The 16,572-nt window shown below is 44.8% G+C and overlaps 1 protein-coding gene across 1 annotated transcript in view; it reads left to right on the top strand.

The window, feature by feature from the left end:
• Nucleotides 1-6,508: 6,508 nt before the first annotated feature.
• The window catches only part of LOC139818629 (uncharacterized), a 51,963-nt gene continuing 41,899 nt past the window's right edge, over nucleotides 6,509-16,572 (top strand). Inside the window, exon 1 of the mRNA XM_071787432.1 lies at nucleotides 6,509-7,547. Within this exon, the coding sequence (XP_071643533.1) occupies nucleotides 7,526-7,547 (22 nt within the window). The 5' untranslated portion in view covers nucleotides 6,509-7,525. The remainder of the gene's footprint in view (nucleotides 7,548-16,572) is intronic.

The raw sequence follows: 16,572 nt of genomic DNA, 5'->3' as shown, positions 1-16,572 counted from the left end.
ATTCTATTTTTATCGTACGCTCATTTATCGCTTTTTCTTCATAACGTGAAGAAAAATTACAAAAAAGAGAAGAGGATAAAAATAAAATAAAAAAGAAAAAATAAATCTCGAGTTTTTCCCTCGCTTTCGCGCATATTCAAATCGAATCTCGAATCGAGAATTCTCGATTACCGACGCGGTAGTCGACGCCGAGATCGACCGCGAGAGAGCGCGATCGGTGGCGGCGGGCGACGGCGGCGTATAGCGACGCGCCAAGTTCGCGGTTCGCGGTTGCAGAGTTGCGCGATTGCGGGGATCGAGCGGTCAGGAGAATCTAAAACGGTTTGTCCATTACAATATTGCGAAATGCTACCGTATATTTATCGCATATACGAGAACCATCAGATCGCGTGTAAACGAGCGCGAGTCAGAATTGATCGGAGGATGAGACCCTCGCCGCCGGGCTCTTCTCTTCCATATTAGATCGATCTCTCCTTACTTTTTCCCTTTTCTCACAATATGGCGGTATAGATATTCGATAAAGCAGACTCGAGCAAACGCCTTTCTCAAACTGGCGAATCAGTTTCGCGGCTCGTACGGCGGTTCATATCTCGTCATCCGCGTTACATACTTTTTATCCGGCCCGTTCGACGGCGGGCGGGCTCGTGCATTTTTTATAACGCAATCGGCCCGGGCGTGTAGCCGGTCAACCGTGAATGGGGTTAAGAGAAAACCGTCGACAAAGGGGAGCGCGCGCAAAACGCGTTCGAATATCGAAACGCGCGATCGTACTCCGAATATCACTTTATTTCTGACACACGCGTCGCAACGAACGCCGCGTTCAGCGAGGAGGGGATTATTAATTATACACCGCCCGGCAATCAATTACGACGCGATAATCGAGCGATGCAAAATTTACGGCTGCTTTTATGTACGTTTCGAAAAGCTCGATCGCCCGGTATTCATATACTCGCGAGTTACAGAGATATGTTTATTACGTTACCTCGTAAATTGTTATATTTATTTTTAAATTATTTATCGCGTGTGCGGACGAGTGCGAGAGAGCGTCTCGTTTTCCGGACGATTCTCCGGTAGCCTCGATCTGTCCGTTGGACCGAGTGTATATACTATATACGGGCTCGGAGAACGCGCGGCAGGTAATTTAACTGTGATCGATGGCCGGGTGGATGTCACGACGCCGCGACTAGCCTTCATCGTCGGGATAGGCATCTCGGAATATAGTAACGGAATGCCACACGCTCAGTATTAATGGTCCATGTGTAACACGGAGAATTTCGGTATATCGGCGTTCTCTCCCCGGCCGGCGCGGCGGCGTCTGCATTAACGGAAGTGGCGCGTCGTCGGCGCAGGGCTGATCAATACGGCTTATACGACCACTGGCACATTTTGCATCGGTCAATCGCGTTTTGTATAAAAAGCGGATCGCGCTACGTTATTTAAATATTTTTCCACAAAGACGTCAACATCGAATTAAACTGAACGTATCTGTTTGCAGGTATCTCTCTCTCTCGTCGTCCTTCCCGTGGGGTTCTTCCCGTTCTTCCCGAGTCTTCCGTCGATTCTGCGAGTCCGGCAAGGTATTTATTAGAAGCGACACACGCACCTTTTTTTTATTCAAACCGACGCAAATTTTTAGTGTGAAGAATATGAGATACGTACTTTTGCCGCATGCTATAAATGTCAAGGTTTAAAGAGATGGAACATCGCGCTCGGCGGGACAAATTCGCTTTTTCCGTTATATTTTGGCATTTATTGCGGAAAAATGATTTCGGTCGTTGAAATTTGAGGTGATGGTTCACACCTTTTAAATCTCTCTGCCAGCGTTTACGAAATAAATATTCGTGTGTCTCACATTTTTCGATGTTGCGTAAATCTATATTGGCTTCGACAAAAAATGCTTTGAAAGAATAACGTACTAAAAACGTGTATGTTCTATGCGAGTTCTAACGTTTCGCGCTTTCAACATTTAACACGATCGATTAACGGTGTAAACGGTATGGCGGAATTCGCGCGTGAAAAACGGTTTGACGGATTATATACGTGTCTCTGGAAAGATTATTCGATATCTCGTGAGCGTTTCACAGGACGTTTCAATTAGTCGTGAATTCGATGGTTGACACACCATCCTCGTGACATAAATCGGCTTGCATTATCGCGCAAATAATTGTATCGATTCCGGCGGAGATAGGCGGCCTCGGTGATATCCGGAGAACGTTTGGACTAGCGAATACGTCATTTAACAACAATTTGATAAATGTTTCGTATACGCGCGTCGAGTTGCGTCCACTCGTGCGCGCGTATCGCGAGTATCATGCTCCGCGCGTTTATTTTTTTTTACTGTTACGCATTGTATGTACACAGGCTCGGTTCCCCTTGCCTTTTTTCCGCCCCCTCGTTTTTTCTTCTTCCGTCGTTCCCTTTCACGATCGCGACTGCAGCCCGTGAGTCAGCGATACTTGAAGCCCGCAATCTTCGACCTAAACCGTTTCCAGAGCGGATGCTGTTCTTTTATTTTTTTTCTTTCTCTAAAAAGTTCATTCATGCGTCTCACGCTTCGCATCACGTGATACCGTTTGTCCCGTTGTTGCTACGCTGATTACAACGATCGTAAACGCATCAGTGGGATTGTTGCTATTTAATGGGCTTGCGATTCAATTTCGCTTCCAGTTACATATCAATTACGAGTAATTGCGAGATAAAATTTTCAAACAACGAGTATTTCAATATACTTGAGTTTCAAACCACACTACGATGTATAAAAAGAAGTCGTGTTGGTTTCATAATACGTAATATCAAAGGCTATAATCTGGCCGCGTGCGGTAATCGTTATTGATAAAGACATTATATTACCTGTACGTGGGCATAGACACGATACGCGAGTTGGTAAAACGCACCGAAGTTCTCTACGACAACGTTTCAGTATTTTCAGAATGTTCTTTTTTTTTTTAAAGCAACGGGTCTTATTATTTCCGACACAACAGTGCCGTTGTTTGCCGTGGAATAAAGAGCTTACAGCAATGTATGACAGCGGCATGCTCCTCGATGTCCAAAGAGAACGTCGTTGCTACCGTGCACGATGCATTTCTTATTGATAACTATGAAGCATGAAAGACTATTTATAACCAGGCCTAATGAAATCGCTCTACATCGAACTGACGTCGTTGACGAAGCAATTGGATCCTAGAGATGAATCGATACCGCGAATTTTCCTCCGCATTTAGAATCTGATCATCAGCACGTATAAATATAATTAATGCTTAATCGCATTATAAAATAGCTGATGAGTAGTCTACATGTCAAGAAGTAATTTTTCACAGGAAAATAATCAACAAAATAATCACACTAGCTACTTTTTTAATTTTTTTTGTAACTTGAAATATGTTACAACATATTTATAATTTGACCTGATTAATTAATATAACAACACTGATAATTTTTGAAAAGAACTTTTCGAAAAGATCAGATAGAATTTCCATTCAAAAGCTTCTCCGTAAAATTTATGGAGATCTGAATGCATACATACGTGCTTTTATCATCATATCATAAAAATTTGTGTCGGATATATTTCTTCTTAAACCTTCTTTATAATTTTAGCTGTTCTCGGTCTGAATAAAACATTTGAGAGTTATTCAATTTTTAGACCTTTCAACAAACGTAACAAGAGAAATATTTACATCTTATTTTGCTTAAGAAATTTATGATAATCATGGAGCGAGAGCATAGTTCTCTCGTTTCTTCAGTAGTACGAGTCAGTAACGCGACTCGCTATTTACGCGTCGCGCGTCGCGCGCGAGCGGGATTTACTACTTATTGAGTACGCGCCGCGCCGTAACGCGGCGTAACTACTTGCTTCGCGCTTCGCGACGCGTCGCATCGTCCGTGTATATCGGCGAATCTTTACAAATCCGTTCACCGGACTTGAATGGGAAGCAGATTGCAAAATTAATTAAAGATCGAGTATCTTTATGACAATGTGCAAAATTTTCTTATCGCGACGTTACGATCGGCGATAGTGGTATAACGTTGTTCCGCGATGGCATTTACAGAGAGAGTCCGAATACCAGACATTGCGTGTGCCACGGCTCGTTCAACCCCGCATTTACGACCCTTTCTCACGCTAACGAGAAAACAGTTTACACAGGCATCCTAATGAACCAATTTTCCATCTGAAATACTTACGCGCGGGATATCATGGATTTAGCTAATTTTGGGAAAGCCTGCGGGGGCGCGCTGTAACGTATTATTCGTTCTGGCAACCGCGGATGTTATTTTGTAGAATAAAATTATTTCGGGCACGTATTATTGGGAATATGGATCAGCAGGTTTTTGTTCGTTCCGGGCGCATAAATTCAATCGTGCTGTCGGCATGCAACGATTTCGGTCTTCTTTTTATAGCCTTTCGTGATGGCGACAGGATAACGTTTGTTCGAAGTAACTAGAGAGATCGCCATCGCCTCGTAAAGTAATCACGGATGGCGGTGTAGGCAGCTGTTATCGGAATTAGGCATCTTACAGCGAGACTAATCTCCTCTCTCTCTCTCTATCTCTTTCTCTCTCTTAATATTAGTGCGCGAAAACGAGTCTCGCCCCGTTTGCGACGTGCATTCGCTCCGGAAATTCGAGCGAAACCCGACAGCATCGCTAATTAGGATCACTTAGCTTGCACGGGTGCAAGGCGACCGTGGGGATCGACCCAACTTCCAAGAGGTAAATTCAGTCCTCTCACGTTATAAAAAACGTGTGCGTTTTACGCGATGTAATTTCGAGAAAATCTACGAGGCAAACCCCGCTGGGCATTTTAAATATTTACTCGAGGAATTTTTGACCGCATAAAAAGTAACGTTCAAGCGTCGTGCAAATCGGGGATACGGATGAGGGTATCCAACTCCCCTCGAACTCCGAAATGATCGCTCACGAAGCGGGCCGGGTCCGCAACGATTTCTGAAGACGTTGCACCCCCTGGAAACGAGCGAACGCATCGTCGAAAAAGGCAGCTCCGCTGGCGGTGGCGAGGAGAAGAAGGTAGGACCACGGGGGGACCGATGCGAGTGGCTCGCACCCCCGAGAGGGGGTGGCTCGCGGTGGCGAGGTTCACGGTGGTCTCGCCACCGAGCGGCACGTCGGACGGCTCCGACGTCGCTCGGGATCTGGCCGGCTTTGTCAGCGCCGGCGCTGTCACCCCTTTGACGTAGCAAAATGGCGGCGGCGTGTCGGAGGCGTCTCCGTTCGCACAGTGCTCGACGTCGCGCAGTCCGCGTATGTTCGCAATAACGTTCCAGCGGGACACAACGTCGGCGTCGGTGACAGATCGAGCGGCCAACCGCACGCGAACGCGCCGTACCGCGCTCCGATTACGCGCGTGCGACACGGTTCCACCCTCCGGTAACGCTGCACGTCGCTGACGCACGTTACTACTACCCTCCTCCCCCCGTGTACGGCGGAGCGAAGTCGAGTGCACAGCGTGCGGGTTACGCGGCCGCGGTCGACACGGAAACGGCGTGAAGAGCAAGAGCCAGCGAGCGAGGGGTGCCAGGAGCCAGGAGCGAGGGGGGAGGAGAAAGGAAACGAGAGAGAGAACGGTATTCTGTGTATACGTGAGAGATATTCTCGAAGAGTGACGCCGCGTGCTTCCTCCGGTCTTGATCGTCCCTTCATCCCCTTCTCCTTCTCCCCTTTTCTCTCTTTCTCTCTCTCTCTCTCTTTCACTATCCATCCATCGCTCCGAGTTCGATCCCGGAGCGCGCGGTTTTCCCTAGTTTCTCTCCCCATTTTTTTCCCTCCGTTCTCTCTCCTTTTTTCTCTTCTTGCTCTCTCCGTCTCTCTTTCTTTCTGTCTTACGTGCCCGGCGCTCTTTCACGGCACCGTGGTGAAATGCGCGTGACCGGTCGCGCCTCGGAACGACGGCGACGACGTGTCTGGCGTCGTTGGTGGTGCACGTTCCCCTGACGAGCACGAGAGACGCGCGACGGCGGCGACTCGGCACGTCCCCCGCGGTCCTCGCTACTATGATAATAACGAGAGGCACGGTGACGACGGCGGCGGCGGCGACGACGACAACGACGACGACGACGACGACGACGGTGGCACGGTGGCCGCTACTCCTGAAGCGAGAGACGCTCGGTCGAGCTTACCACAACGTCGGTGGAAAACGGCGATCAACGACGGACCTACATAGCGACGCTGTCTCGGCGATGTTGTCTCGCGACTGCGGCCGTCGCGTGGTACATGAGAACGACAACAACAGCAATTTGATCGAGCCGCAGCGGATCAACGGTGGCTGTACAGCAATCGCGTCGGTGTTGCCGTATCACTATTATTGCCAGCGTATCGCTATTATTGGCATCGTAGCCTCATTGCTCGCCGACGACGACGTCCGCGAGGACGATTTGACAGCGGCACGAGTCCCGAGGAAGCGGAGCGACGCGGACGCGAACTGCAGTAGCGAGGCAGCGAGCAGCGACGATCGTTTTCTCAACCGCCGGAACGGACTTCTGCATTGTTGCGCGTGACCAAGAGCCTCGCTATTGCTAGCCGAATCGACGGCGTATAGAGAGTAATGAGTAATAGAGTATGATTAACGAGGCGAACGTGTAAACGTTAATCTGCCAAGCCGACCTCTCTCGCGACGCGACGCCGTAAACGACCGATAGCGAGTCAATCGGTGGTAATAACGCTTACAACAGTCATTCCCCGCGCCGATCGATCGTCATCGCGCGCCGGTATACAGAGAAAACAGTGTTACAGGCGAGCACCTAGGAACTCGTGTCACGTACGGTCATCGGCCAGTGTACACACCGGGAGGGGGAGGGTGGGAGGTGGTGGACCAGGGTATAGGAGCGACGGGGAGGAGAAGGAGCCAGGTATCGCCGATCCAGATAAGCCGTTGTATCGCGATAAGGATGGACGCTTAACCGCAGCTGCGGCGGTCAACCTGTGACAGACTGTAAACAGGATTTTTGCTAAGAAGAAGAGAAAAATAAAGAAGGAGCAAAAACCGGAACAAACGTATTCGGGATATCCGTTGACCTTACTCTTCAAGCTTTCGATTCGCGCGTAACCAGCGTGTACTCTGTGACCATAAACACGTATTTCACACACATATACACACATACACCCACACACCCACATATATACATATACGTGTATATCTATGTACGTGTAGATGCGACACGTATATCGCGTTTATATATTGTATGTGACAGAGACGCATAGTGAGCAAAGAGCAGGGAGATAAAGAGCACGGAAGACAGAGAAAAAGAAAGACAAAAAGAGGGAGAGAGAGAGAGAGAGAGGGGAGAGAGAAAGAAAAAGAGGGGAAAAAAGGATTATTATAGTGCAGGCGTGCGAAGGATATTAGCCTGCGTATCGTATACGAGACAGTGTATCTATATGCGAACCGGCGTGTTTCGTCGTAAAGCAGCGTAACTTTTGTACGGATCTCTACATTGCCGTATTGAGTGCACCGCTTGGCAAATTAGAGACAACTCGAGAGATTGAGCCAAGCAAAACGGGGGATCCTCAGACAATGTCGCTGCTCAGCGTAACGGGTGAGTCGCTCTCTCGTTCAGCTTTCCTCGAAAAACTTATGATTTATATTAAACTCCCGGCGCGCGATATAGTTATCGAAATTAATTAATGAAACATCTGCCGGTAGATCTTAAGATTTGTAATTGTACTGCAGCGAAGCAGCCTGAGCCTTGTGAAATCCTCTCGAGCTTAAGGTTCTTTGAAAGATCTTGAAATTATTATCATGATTTTATATTTATAGCAGTTAGTTACAAATTCCACCGCTCTTTAAAGATTTGTTCCTTTATCTTTAAATAATTATTTCAAGTAACACTTATTTAATAGAAAAGAAAAGGTTGAACGAATCGTTAAACTTGTATGTTAGAAAGCAGACGCGATTGAGAATCGCATCGAAGCTTGTCGTTAAAAGCTCCACGGTTTGGCGTAGCGAAACATGCGATACAGCGCTATTAAATTCCCGTGCAAAAAGCGGCGGCTGGCTGGAAATAGTTTCGACTTCTTTACGAGGTTTTCGTCGGAGATAAAAACTCCTTCCTTGGTTGAAAAAGTTGAAAGAGGATTTTCCGACCTTTTCCGGATTTGCGTGTTGCGTGGAGGGGAAAAATAAGGGAAATCCCGGAAGTATAACGCGTGATATCGGTCGTTACTGCGCCATGAGGTGGACATATGTGAGAGGGCCGAGTTAAGCGCGACGCGTGATGTAATTAGTGCTAATGAAATCGCTAATCGCGTTAATTGGAGATGCGGCCCGCGATGGCATGTCGCTGCGACGACGCCCGCGCCGACGCGGGCATTAAGTATCGTGAAAAAGTTGTCGCTTGCATTTCTCGCGCCGCGCTATTCTCACCGGACGAGGTGGTGCGACTGTGCAACTGCGCGATGCACTTAATTTTCAGCGATACCGTAGAGAAATTACAATGCCGCGCGCTGGATTATAATCTAGCGGCACTAGGACGTGATACTGTTGCGCGATACGCAAATCGATCGTATAGCTGCCTTTACCGTTATCGCACATCTCTCGTTCTCATTGTCTCGTGCGTATCGCGCTCGATTATCGACTTAGGAACGTGATTTATACAGCGTCTTGCGTCTCGCGGATACATGTACACACATACACACACCGTCGAATACGGACATACGTATGCACGTAGAATCGATATCGAAACGTCATGCGATAGCTGTACGTAACTGTAACTTGATTTTATGATGGATGCAGGACGGTTATATCCATCATAACTTAATACCGCCACGGATATCTGCTGTTCTAGGCGGAAAATATAGGCGCGGCTGGCCAAGAAATATGATCGCGCATAAAGCGATTTCGAAAGCGGAAGCTCACTGTTCCGCGAATAGCTGCGCGTGCGATACTGAAATCTGACTTGACTTGACGTTGCGAAATAATCCAGTGCTCGCGGAAGAATCGCTCGAGAGAAGATACGTAATACAAATTTCGTGCATTTTTACGCGTATCGTTCTCGTGCATTTTCCGAGTATGAAAAGATAGATAGCCGTAAGAATTATTAACGTCTATATAGTGCTTCGCGAGTGTCCTATAATTTCGCTATTCGTCTTACTCACACGTTACATCCGAGATTAAACGATTAAAAACGTGGATAATTGTCAGCATAGGATTTTCTCAAGTGTCTGATTATTAATAATCGCATTGTTAGTTTTAAAACTTCCTTTACATACTTCCTTTAAAGGATGTCGATATTTCGTCAAATGGATGTCGTGTCGCGCACTCTCGAACGCTCTCTCGTTCGATATTTTTTTTCCGGCAGGTCTAAAACTAGACGGGCAAAATAGTTTTGCGTTACTTTTGCGATGTATCTTTCCTGATGTTACACGCCACGGCCTTTAACATGCATTGTTCCCGCATGGAACTAGATGGAAATATTTCCTCTGTCGAGTTTCTACTTTCTCCCATATACTTTGCATAGGCGAGTGTTCGGGTGAGATAGCTGACGTCTAGGCGAGAGGATCGTTCGAGTGGAGTGGGCCCAGAGAGATATATCGGTTGACAATAACGAGAAATAATGCTCGGCGTTGTCTCGTCTCGCCATCCTCATCCCGCGTGTATTCATAAATATCGCCATCGCGTCGACGGCGTGGCGCAGCGATGCGCAATATACCTGGCGTCGCATGTATATGTATACGACACGACAGTAAGGCAAGCAGGAACAACCACCTGACTCAGGTGTGCTCAGATGGCTTCCTCCAGGCCTGTGTATACATATACACGACACGCCTAACCCGTATATCAGGGCGCGCGAGCGAATGAGGCTCGTCCATGACTATGAGACACGGAGAGCATAGTGCAACGGTTGACCCCGGGTACGCGGGGTCATTCCCTCCTTCAGCTACCGCCGCTTCGACCCCACTCGCCGCCCGCCACCGCCACCCCCTACCGCGGCTCTCTTTTTTGCCATCCCCCTCCCGCCTCTCCGCCACTGCTACCTATACCGCCGCCCTTTTCGTCCTCTGCCTTCGTCTTTCTAACCGCGACCCCCGCTGCTATCGCAACCACCACGCGATTCACCTCGTCTCTCCTTCTCTCTCACTTACCCTGCTCGTCGGGTAAGCGACGAGCAGCGATGTATCTACCAGGTGGTACGACCTATGTAAACCCTTCGGTATATACTGCCGGGTCGAGCCAGCTTGGATTTTCCCGCTGTCCGTGAGTTAAGGGACGAACCCGACGAAGTTAAGCACAGAAAACCGGTGTTATACGTCGTAGCGATTGTTGTTCGCCAAGTCTCTCTTCGTGCTTCCCGCGCTTATGGAAGACGAGCGGATCACAAAGAACCCTGAGCGACGTATCGTTAGGAAAAGGGCGGCAATTTGCGTGCGGAAACAGCGATCGGACTTAAACCGCCGTTGGCTGTGATTAAAGCCAGCTTGCGCTTTGCATACGGTTGAGTTATCTCTCCTTAGTTTTAGATTCAGATCCTCGGCGGTTTGATTAAAACAATTCGTTCGTTCCGGAGTTATCTTTGGAGGATAAACAGTCTTGAAGTATTCGAGACGAGAATGCGAACGTTCTTAAAATATTTGAACAATGATTTAAAAGGGATGCATGCTCCAACCGTGTACATATGTAGAAAGTAGGTAAATTCTTTCCAGAGAGAAAAATTCGTGGGCATTTGCGTAAGAAAAAGTATCGTCGTAAAAACTACAACGATAGCATCGGGCAAGAGGCGATAGCGTAAAAGGAAACGAGAGGAAGTCTGTGAGGAGCAAGAAGAGATTGAAGAGTACCGTCACATGAAAAAGAAACTGTTTCAAGCTCTTCAAGCTCAATCCACTCAGACCTCCTTTATACTTATAATCATCTTTACTACCACTCGTAAGTTCGTCTCGACAAACTTCTTGCATGTGTCTTCTTGATTTTTTGAAAGCTTCCTTTTTTTTTTTAAGAATTATCTGAATCCCCTGCCATGTCCCTCGGGATGTCCAAAAGAAACGCAAGTGAAAGGAAAAAACTGAGACGTCCTTTTTAATGATAAATACAATTCGAGATCGTCGCAAGTAGTGTGAAAAGTTTAGCTGAAATTTGAGAGGATTTTATTGTGATTTTTACGGCGCGCTTTTGGCATGACAAAGTATTATTATTGTAAATCTTCTCGTTATACTTCCCCTCTTCAGAAAAAACACAACAGTTTGAATGGTGCCGTCTCTGGCAGAGACCTACTTTCTTTTTATCGTTCCCACGTCGCTCGCTTGCTCGTGTGGGGCCGCATATTTGTGCGCCACGTCTCATCACCATGACACCGGAAATGTGTCATCGATAATGGAGATGAAATGCTCGCAATAACGACAACAATGTGTTTCATTATAGCGTTATCGCGCGAACCATTATTTTCGCGTGTTGTCGTGCAAAATCGCGCGCACCGTACCACCGATTGGGATAGTATTAGCATTTCCAGAAACATGAAAATTGTGAAAGAAATCACGCTTCGGCACGCATTACATCTCGCACAAAGCTATTTTTTCAAGACCATTTTATATTTTATAATAATTATGGCCGGTATTCATATATAGTCAGATCTTATATTTAGGATGGTTTCTTGAGTTTATCTTCAGATGCTGTACGACTCGTTTCATTGGCTACGGAGTGTCTAAAGATGAACTTAAGACGATCTTATATATAATATCGTCAATGAATACCGACCTATGTCTTTAAACTACGATTATTTCGATTTGCGAAAAGCGGTAAAACTGATTTTATCAATTTAGTATACGATATTTGATAACTGAAAGTGATTCACCTCAAAGCAACTTTCTCAGAATTTCTTAGAAAAAATATTAGAATATTTTCTGTGAAACTTTTTATCCTGTCTGTCTCTACAAATAGTTAAAATCTCATGTAAATTCGAACACGTAGATAAAAATATACATGAGTAACAGCATGTATTTTATATGTATGAAAAATATGTAGTTGCGATAGGATCAAAAAATTTTCACCGAACGAAAATTCCCGTAAAATGCTGATTTTCGCGAAAGCGACGATGCAAAATGACTTCCCGCGTTACGTTGCATTACCTCGTTCCTTCGATTTTCTTGAATGAGGACTTTCGGTGGTCGATTTGCGGTAGTCTGGCGCACTTTAAGCCGCGCACGTGCACATCCATACGTACTTATATATAGGCGAACACACGCGGGAGGGTTTTCTTCAGGAAAAGGAAGAAGGAGCGTTATCAGGCACACGGATACCACCCTCTCGCAAACCATTCGTATAAACGAAGGTTGATCTTATCCACGTTCGGAAACGAGATCTTCTGAGCTTTTCCTCGAGACTGACACCTCTTAAAATATTTCATCCGTCTCGTTCATTTATCATGAAATACGAATTTTTGTAAGTAACAAGTGCTGCAATGGTCGTGTATTTTTTTTTCTCTGTATACAGATATAAGTGGATACAGAAAGTTGACACACAAGAAAATGATAGTTATTTTAATATGCAGACAACAATAGCTCTCAAGTTACATACGTGACATATTCTATATATAAATTATGAGGTGGGCGTTAGTATCAGTCTGAACAGTTTGCAAGCGAAATAGAATTCAGAGCGTAAGAAACGCTGCAAGTTGTTCGCGGCAAAAGTTTCCCTTTATTGTATCTGTATTTCAAGCAGGGCGAAGTATAGCAACCGCGCGCTGAAACTTGGACATCGTTCAAGATCGCGAACGCGAAACGAAGCTATATGTCACAATGTTAACGACACGCCGGTATACGAGATTTCGAGCAATTAACCGAGTTTACATATTTACACGGGTAACCGGTTAATGTCTTCTTCGAAGTATCCGCCTTTAGTAAGGCAATTGTACGTTTTATCGGTAAACATTCGTTTTATCGATCACTTTTCTAGATGAGCAGAAGTGACAAGCGGAAGTTAGCTCCTTGTAAATATACGTAAATTTTTGATCGAGCAGAAATTTTCGCCGTGTAAACGTCATATTCTGCGTGAAGCCACGTCGATTATCGGTGCTGAAAAACGACGAGCTATTTTTTGCTCGCGTTTCTCGCACCTCGGTGAACGGGAACCACTTTTCCGAGTCGATGAAGGTTTAGTTTAACGAAAAATTTCACGACGCGACGTGTTAAACGGTTATCCTACCGGCTTCTGTGCCACTTCTCTCTCTCTCTCTCCCCCTCTCTTTCTCTCCCTCTCTCTCAGGTGACTAGCGTCCGAGATGATATTTTCGCAAGCTCTTCTCCTGACCCTTCGAACTTTTAAGTTTCTGTTCGGTGCAGTTTATTCGAGTTGAGCGAAGAACGAGAGACGGTATAAAGAAACTTCAAGGGACATTTCAAAGGTTGCAATAACGATAGCTCAACCATATCGCTAACGATGATATTCCATTTTTCGATGCTTTTCGAAGGGCGGCGTGGATTCGGCCGGAATAAACTTTAGGAATGCTTTTGATCGGCCTCTCTACAGAGAGCCGCCAGGCACTTTGTATACAGCGACGCTGATATACCGGGATTGATCGCAAGAGTAGACGCCTCAAACGAGCGTCTATTGCTATGAGAAAGGGCGATGGCTGAGCGTGGAGAACTTCCAAACTCGGCGGTGCACGATTTACTCCACGTAGTAACGCTACTGACGGCATTTACGAGTTTCTGTTATAATCCTAGCTGCGCTATTCCCTTTGTCCAGTCCTTTCGAGTTCGTATAAAGATCTCATCATCGCAAGTCCATTTCTAAAGCCGGATGATTGTATTAATCACGAACTTTCGTATCCCAGACTTTACGCGCCTCCGAGAAATTACCTTTCCACAAAATGAGTAAAATCATTATGCATATTTTATATATATTATTGCTTGAAATACATCATTTTACAAAACAACTGTAATATTAATTTTAAAAAATGTTGTCTCCTGAGAATTATTCGTGACACTAAATTCAAATCTTATAACTCATCGATCATTACGTGCGAATTCACTGATTATACTCAATGTAATCCATCTCCATTTTCTATCGTTTGCCGTTATACGGCTAGCACGTATAGGAGAGATCGAAATCCAATACAGGGCTCCCGTCGGTAGTTCGTGGAGGAGCTACCTCGATACATCGGTATATCGGGCATCGTCATAATAAATAGGGGTCCTTGAACTCTTGAACCGCGAGTAAGGGGAAATGGAATAGCTCGAACTATCGAGCAGAGTTCGAGTTTTTAACTCACAGAAAGTTTGTTACTCTCTATTTCCCACCTATCGTTAGTTTCCTTTTTTTTTCTCGATAAAGAAGAAATCATTGATGTGCCCTATCAATAATTTCTCCATCCACAGGAAACTTCGCCGTTAAACCGATCTTATCGACTCAATGGGAGACGGTAGCATTCGTCGCCAGTTCGACGTCGCGAGCATAAAGCGAACTTTATAATGCGGATTATCATTGCTGTATTAATGCCGGTCGCCGTATAAACGCCAGGCCGTGATCCTGCCGGGGATCACAGAAACTTTCCGCCTGTCGCTTCCGTGCGAGTGCGACTCGCAGCATGGATATTAATAATTCGTCCTGGCGGATAGCGGCGACACTCAGTTTCCTGCTCATTCCCTGACGTCAGGGCTAAGATCGTGTCTCCTCCAGTCCCTCTCATCTCTTGCGATAACTTTCATTCTGCGCGCCATTTTCGTGCGGTCGCACACCATCGTCGTCCTCGTGTCGACGGTTATCGGTTTCACGGGGCGGCTCGCCTGACGAAAATTTCATGGCAGAGGCGACGTGCACAGAGGCGTACACGCGCGCTACCCAGGGAGTTAATTATGCGCGAAAACAATATTATCGAAGGAATTATCGGTTGCAAGGCTAAACTTTAGGGAGTACGCTTCGGCAACGGCGCGGCGAAGCCGCTGCTGTTCGTCGTTTCTCCGCAGGGTTAGTGCGGCGCCATACGGAATAAATCATTAACACGAATGACCTGTTCTCATAGGGTTTGTAGGCAACGGGAATAATAGAGAGAGGTAGCCCAAAAACAGATTATTGAATCCTAGAGGTATAGTAAACTATCTAAGCCAAGTTATCAGAACACAAAAAATTTTATGTAGAATTAATTTGCTAATTATTTGCTATTTTTTGCTTTAAAAGCAATTTTTTTGTATTTAATAGCTGCTCATATAGCTATTAAAAAGTCACGAAGGGTTGGATAGCTTAAGATTAAGCTATCCAGCCATTGTCAAAAAAACATATACATAAGTCAAAGCAAAAAGTTAATAATACCAAAATTATTTGCTATTTTTTTTGCTATTTTTTGATTGCAAAAATATTTCTTTTGTTTTTTACAATGGCGTGGCAGCTTAATCTTAAGTTATCCAGCCCTTCGTAACTTTTTAATAGCTGGAGCAAAAAATTACTTTTAAAAGCAAAAAATAACAAATAATTAGCAAATTAATTCCATATAAAATTTTTTGTGTTCTGATAATTTGGTTTAAATATAGCTTAATATACTTGAATCCTAAATTCTTACCCATGAATAGGCAGGGACTATCAATAATTAATCGGACATCTCTTATTAGGAATTAAATATCTCTTATTAGGAATAGTAGATGTAACAAATCAAGATGTACACGCGGATGATTGTTATAACGTGACAAAAAATTTTTTCGGATACGCGAACCGACTAAATTATTCTGACGTGTGATGTCTCGGTAAATATCATATTTAAACGGGGAAATGTAGTAAATTATGTACGTGCCGGCTTAGTGAAACAGTAATCCGAAGCATCAGAATTTTTATTAGTAGAAAATTTGCATTAGTTTGAAGTTCATTAACGTGCAATCTGCTAATTACATCTCGCGATTCTGTCGCTAATAATTCTCGAGAACTTTCAGAACGCAGAAAAAAAATGTTGCATCGCGATAAATAAGCTGCCTTCAGCATAAATGTTACAGTATTTGTAACATTATTATCTTACAGCTGCATCAGTAATTAAAAATTTGCATTAATCCAAGGCGAACAACAAGTTTCTAGGAATGCAATACTTATGCTTGGACGAGTTTGAATTTGTTCATTACTAGACAGCTTATTCAAGGCAACATAAAGTATTTATGCAAAAGAGAGAGATTAATTAATGTTCGTTCTAATTAAACATATTCTTCCATTGTTATATTAGTGCTTTATTCGTTTATATCACTTGTAGTTTTATCGATGGTGTTTAACAGCTTTTATTAGTTTTCGAAGAATACTGGAGCACCCATAAAATGAAGGAATAAGAGATTTTGAATTCGAGTGTTTATAGTTCGAGTGTTGAGTTCAAACAGCATCGTCAGTCAGTGTCTCGTAATTTTGGAAACGAAAGTCGATTGTGTTAGACTTGCATTATAGTTCCTAAGAAAAACGATCTTTTATCTTCCGAAGCTATCTTTACTCGTTTCGTTCCTAAAGTGCTGATACGTCCGATATCAACCCGTATGAGTTAATTTAAAACTTCTATCTCCCAACGAGAGAGAAAGAGACGGAGTATTTTATTCTGGCTTTTAGTTTTATGTGTTTGCGGAACTAAGGGTCAAATGACTTTACAGAGTTAATAACGCCGAGCGATG

This window comes from Temnothorax longispinosus, chromosome 9, assembly GCF_030848805.1.
Source record: "Temnothorax longispinosus isolate EJ_2023e chromosome 9, Tlon_JGU_v1, whole genome shotgun sequence".
In the NCBI taxonomy this organism is placed as follows: Eukaryota; Metazoa; Arthropoda; class Insecta; order Hymenoptera; family Formicidae; genus Temnothorax; species Temnothorax longispinosus.
Note: the sequence above shows the minus strand (reverse complement) of the source record. Positions and strands in the feature narration are given on the sequence as shown.